The 6,000-nt window shown below is 32.4% G+C and overlaps 1 protein-coding gene across 3 annotated transcripts; it reads right to left on the bottom strand.

Annotated features, from left to right (window-relative positions):
- Nucleotides 1–1,475: 1,475 nt before the first annotated feature.
- Nucleotides 1,476–2,581, bottom strand: LOC126756075 (uncharacterized). Of its 3 annotated transcripts, none has more exons than XM_050468900.1 (4): nt 2,485–2,581; nt 2,001–2,265; nt 1,845–1,939; nt 1,476–1,782 (listed from the first exon to the last, which is right to left on the bottom strand). In XM_050468900.1, exons 2-4 carry the CDS (start codon nt 2,255–2,257, stop codon nt 1,637–1,639), a joined length of 498 nt encoding a protein of 165 aa, XP_050324857.1. In that variant the 5' UTR covers nt 2,258–2,265; nt 2,485–2,581; the 3' UTR covers nt 1,476–1,636. The 3 variants fall into 3 exon arrangements, with proteins under 3 accessions (XP_050324857.1, XP_050324858.1, XP_050324859.1); XM_050468901.1 differs by having other exon boundaries at nt 2,413–2,521; XM_050468902.1 differs by having other exon boundaries at nt 2,417–2,511.
- Between the last annotated feature and the right edge of the window lie 3,419 nt (nt 2,582–6,000).

Below are 6,000 nucleotides of genomic sequence, written 5' to 3'. Positions count from 1 at the left end.
TACAGTTTAAAAGTTTGACACCTAAATCTAGCCGATATAGATATACATACACATATATATAAATTATATGGAAGGACGATGCTATCGAAAAAGAATTGTCCAAAAGTCAGCTTAGATAGCTTGATTTAATATTTTCACCCGGTTTGTAACAGTTTTAGCTGTTCTCAATGAAAATATCCCAAATTGCAGATACCAAAGCGAATTTATGTGTGTTCAACCGTTGGATCAGCTGACTTTTTTATCAAAACGAATAAATCTAAGAATTTCGATAAAATTATTTAGCTCATAGTTTCAGAAAAAAAATTTATATCCATATGTTATTCCACAAAAAGGAAATATTCAAATTATCGAGCATATAAAATTCCAATAAATGCATCTAATTTTTTTTAGATTCCAATTTCTTCTATTGTCTTCTTATATGGTTCATAATACGGTGGACAATTATCAATGAAAATGTAGTACTAACTTTACCTTTCATTATATGGCGTTTTGCATATCCTGTTGGGTCTACTTTTTGCCTGAAAATGTTATGAAGTGGTGGTCTTCCGTGTGCCACCTATTTGTATTTCTTCCCAAACAGATCCATCAATTGCAATATTTTGTTCATTTATTTCTACTTAACTTTCTTCCGAACTTGAGAGTAATCTTATTCTTTTTCGGCCACTACATACATTCACAATATTTGCCTCTTCATCGTCAGTATCTGTAGAATCAAACTCATTTTTATTTGCAACCAATATATCTTCATTTTCTGAAAATTCATCTTCACTAATTTCTGAAAAGCCAATATTATTTATATCTTTTAAGAACTTGTACTGTCTTGTTTGTAAAAATGATCTGTATTACTATAGCTATCAAAATAAAGTATAAGCTAGGTACTTACCAAGACTTTCAATTTTTGCCACTTTTTCTTACACTAAAAAGCTATTTTCAATCTAAAATGTGATATTTTCTTGAAATTATTCTGAGCTTTGGAAGAATGTGCAACTTACTGACTACAAATATGACTCGATAATCTCATAACACAGAAAAATTCTCTCCGGGTCAAATGACCCGTTGTGGTAGATATCGGTATACAACAAGGATTACTCAGAATAAACAAAAAAAAAAAAAAAAAAAAAAAAAAAAAAAAAATATTTGTATAACTGTACATTAATTACTTAGAAAAAGTCATGAAGTCAAATGTGCAATCGCAATAAAATTATACGTGCATTTTCAATGCAAAAGTTCAAAATGGGTCATTTGACCCGTTATGGTATGTTTAGTGTTAACAATAATTTGTTGTGATTAGGCAAACTATGTTTACAAGGGTAAGAGTGGATTTCGTATACCATTATAAACTGGTAACCGAGCTGTGCAATTAGAACAAGAGTTACAATTTATAAAACAGTTCAGAACTTAAAACGAAATGAATTCACCAAATTATTTTTCCCATTATGGGAATCATACGAAAAAAGAAATAAAACTAATGAGACTTCAATTATAAAGGTTTATGTAAGCATTCGGTACACTAACAAGGCTTTGTTCTTGTATTAATTTCTAATTTGCCTCTCTTAATACACATAGTTGTGTAATTTTTACAATATTTAAAAGTAAATGTTTTTGGTTTATTTTTCTTTAGCATACATCTTTATTTTTAATTCTCAGCGGTACGTTTGGCAGGGTCTTTCATCAGAGTAAAGTCATGAAGAACACCATTTAAAGAACCTTGTTGATGTTTGATTGGTGGAAAAAACTCCCATCCTTCTTCCTTTGATAGTTTTTTCACAGCACCTGCTATACCTTTATACACAAATTATATATATGCATTTTACAAAATTTTTAAAACATATTCATTTCCTTACCAAGAAACAGACCAGCAACGAGGCCGGCAACATGATTCCGTCTCCATGCACCGTACACAGCACCAGCGGCGAAACCGCCAATAACATAATTCAATCTGAAATTAAAAGTATGTTAATATTTGGTGTATTAGTTTAATTTAAGAGGTCTGCTATTACTTGTCATCCTTGCCGCGTACATTCGTCGCAACCAAAGTTGACAATGTGAACGCAGTTGCCATGCCCATCATTGGACCTGTGTTGTATGCAAATCGCGCTAATGTTGGTAGGTATCCTTGTGGTTTGGATAACATTAATACATCGAAAGTTGACCATGCAAGTCCGGTGCCAATGGCATATTTATTTGTGGCCACTATTTTTCCAAATGCATCCTGTCCATCAGGATGATCGTAATATTGTGATTTCAGGATCGACATTGTAAATGCTTAAAAAAACGCATAAAAAGTATATACTAATATTGAATATGTTTTATAATAATTATTGGAATATTTTAATATACATTATGGTTTGAAATAAGTATTTTTAAAACTGAAAACCATGCCATTAAAAGGAAACGACAATGTTTTTATACTTGCATTAGTGTAGATATTTTCGACTACATTTTTTAATTTGATATTCTCATTTTTAAACACAATTTACTCACAATTTTACGTAATTTCCTTTCGAAAACAGTTGTAGCCGCACAAAGAATATTTTGACAAACAATCAGATGTTATTAACTAGAGAGTAGTGTGGCCACATATTTTAAACATTTATTTTTTAATATATTAATAAAAATAATGTATGAAATAAAATATAATAAAAGAATAACAAAATACGTAAATATATTGATGAACTTTCTAAAACTAGAGATAAAATGGTTCAAATTATTATAATTAAAAGAAAGTAAACATTAATTTTGAACAAAAGGTTTATGTCTGACTTAATTAAACTGTTGCTTCCCTTTACTTCAGACTTATAGCGTGCCAATAGTGCATACATTGTTTACGCAGCGGAAAAGTAAGCAAGTGATTTGACAGTGTGCACTTACGCTGTCAACTGATACGATCAATCCTATGAGAGTACACTGTAAATGAATACTCGCCACCGCTTCTAGCGTCCACATCTCCGTCCGTATACGGGTATATTCGCGAAAACTGGATTTTGTCCGTAGAAAGGAGTCAGCTGATTGCTCTCTTACAACACAGGGTTGCCAATAATAATATATTGTACTATATTTTGCAAAGGTGGACTAATTTTTATAACTTAATTATGGTTCTGATACTTTCCATTATGAAAAACAAACTGAAAAGCTAGATGTGTGCAAAACCATTTATACAAGTAGAGCAATGACAACATTGCTCAAATGTGATCAAGAGTGAATATCAACAACCACTTTGTAACTACGGTGGGGCAGCATGTCGGTGACTAAATGAAGCATAATACGGAGGGCGACGGATTGTCAATGCGTAATCTACCGGCAAAGCATTTGGTAGACCAACTCTCAACTTTTTGCATACGGCAACGTATTCAATTGACATTCGATTCACTCGTGAGAAATAATTGGTGGCAATAACGCTGCATCTACACAGCCAATGTAAATTGGCTAACAATCTGTGAAATACATTGCCATTTATGTTGACAACGCTCTTATGGATTTGATCTAATAAAATAACCACTATCGTGCATGTTTTGAGCTCCTAAACAGTTTAAAATTTGTATGAGGACGACAAAATTTTATTTTGGTACTTTTTTCCACAAATGTATTTTTTGAAAAAAATTTCATATAATAATTGTTGCATAATTAATTAAATATATATGAGCAATGATATTTACATACGCTAACACATACATGTAAATGTATGTATTTATGTAATTACTATTTTTCATGCTTCACGTTTTGAATGAAAACCACTCTGTCAAAGCACCAAAACAACAGTAAATTGCTATCAATGAATGGTATGAAACATATTGAGACATTAATTGCTAAACATTAGCAACGTGCAGTCTCCAAGGCAACATTGCCAGCAATCCAGATTTGTAACAATTTTAAATAATATTGGTCCGTTTTATGTCTTATATTTCTACTATTTTCCAATTGGATCGAAAGTTATGTTACTGAATCCGTTGATAAGAACAAAATACAGAATACTTGCAACATTATGAATAATTTAAAGCTAATTGCTGTCTGACCACTTGGACTAAAGTCCCCTCACTCTGTGGCTTCTCTCTGAACCTCACAATGCTTCTGATTTCATTTTTTCATTACGAAAAGTTGCATACATATCTGGTCGTCAAGAAGCCTTCAATAGTTGCTATTCTTGCAATCGGCTAAAAGATGTTTAATCGTCTCATCCTCCTCTACCTACTAGCATATCTGCTTAGTAGACAATGACCGGTTAGTATTCCTACTAGAGTTCTCACCTTTGCCTGTTTGTCGAGCAAGTCTGGGATTGGTTTCACCGAGACTCGGCTATGTATCGGCATATATAATATGTCAAGTGGCAATTCCATTGGATTTCGAAAACGTGGGGTGATTGAAAGAAAAGGGAACTTTTTAATTATCATCGAATGCCTCAGTAGGGGCAGTAAGTGTAAGATTGTATTTGGCACCTGGCTTGGCGCCAAAAGGCTCAGAGATGCACAGATCTTTAAGGCGCTCAGTATGCCCTTAGGCTAGGTGTTATTGAAAGCTCCTTCTATGTATGTCTTGCAAGGCTACTTTTATCTTGCTACTGCGACCCCCTTTCAAAATTACAATTTTATATCATCCTGGTCATTTATACATATGTATCGGGTGATTTTTTAAGAGCTTGATAACTTTTTTAAAAAAAAACGCATAAAATTTGCAAAATCTATCGGTTCTTTATGAAACGTTAGATTGGTTCATGACATTTACTTTTTGAAGATAATTTCATTTAAATGTTGATATGGTCCATTCGGAAAGTCCAATTTTGGGCAACTTTTTGAATAGCCCGAATTTCTTCGGAAATGTTGTCTTCCAAAGCTGGAATACTGGCTTATAGACTTTAGACTTGACGTAGCCCCACAAAAATAGTCTAAAGGCGTTAAATCGCATGATCTTGGTGGCGTATCTTTGAAAAAATACGGTCCAATGATTCCACCAGCGTACAAACCACACCAAACAGTGCATTTTTCGGGGTGCATGGGCAGTTGGCCACCAAGATCATGCGATTTAACGCCTTTAGACTATTTTTTGTGGGGCTACGTCAAGTCTAAAGTCTACAGAAATAAGCCAGCAACTATTCCAGCTTTGGAAGACAACTATTCCGACTATTCCGGCCGAAATGCTCGAAAAAGTTGCCCAAAATTGGACTTTCCGAATGGACCACCTAAGACGCAGCCGCGGTCAACATTTAAATGAAATTATCTTCAAAAAGTAAATGTCATGAACCAATCTAACGTTTCAAATAAAGAACCGATATTTTGCAAATTTTATGCGTTTTTTTTTTTAAAAAAAGTTATCAAGCTCTTAAAAAATCACCCGATATATAACAGTATAACTATCTATGTATATTCATATCTGAGTATACAAAATGGTAACTGTGTAAACAATTTACTTAATAGAGGTATAAGTAAGTCAATCGGTAACTTTTCCCCCTGTATTGAGTTGGAGTGATCAAATACAGCAAAAAGTATTTGCATTCCCCTGTGCCTAATGGAATATAAAATTTTAACAATTGAAATTCAAATTGCATGCGAATGCGACGTTTAAACATTTCTCACGTGACCTTAATTATTATTAAATAGTTAGGCAAATTTAGAGATTTATTCTTAATTGGAACTTTCGTCAACTCGATCTAAATTTGTAAAAAAGCCTTTATCTGAAGAATTTTATTTACTCACCATTTGATCTCATTGCAAAATTAAATGAATAACTATTATTTTTATTTTACTAATTGTATTCTATTTCAATTCGGGGTCTTTTACAAACAATTATATATACATACATACATATGCATGTTCTCTTGACAAATCACTAGCTAAATAAATTTATGTTGTTACATACATAAATATACATATATAAATTTTTTAAATAAACAGTTATAATGAAAACATTTTCTAACTTAGTTTAGGAAATGTGAGCATCAATGTGACAATTTAGTTAATTTTGATTTTTTGGCATACTAAATATTTTGAGCACACATGTACACATTTA

Source organism: Bactrocera neohumeralis, chromosome 4 (assembly GCF_024586455.1).
Source record: "Bactrocera neohumeralis isolate Rockhampton chromosome 4, APGP_CSIRO_Bneo_wtdbg2-racon-allhic-juicebox.fasta_v2, whole genome shotgun sequence".
Taxonomy (NCBI): domain Eukaryota; kingdom Metazoa; phylum Arthropoda; class Insecta; order Diptera; family Tephritidae; genus Bactrocera; species Bactrocera neohumeralis.
The sequence above is the reverse complement of the archived record's forward strand: the minus strand, read 5'-3'. Positions and strand labels throughout refer to the sequence as shown.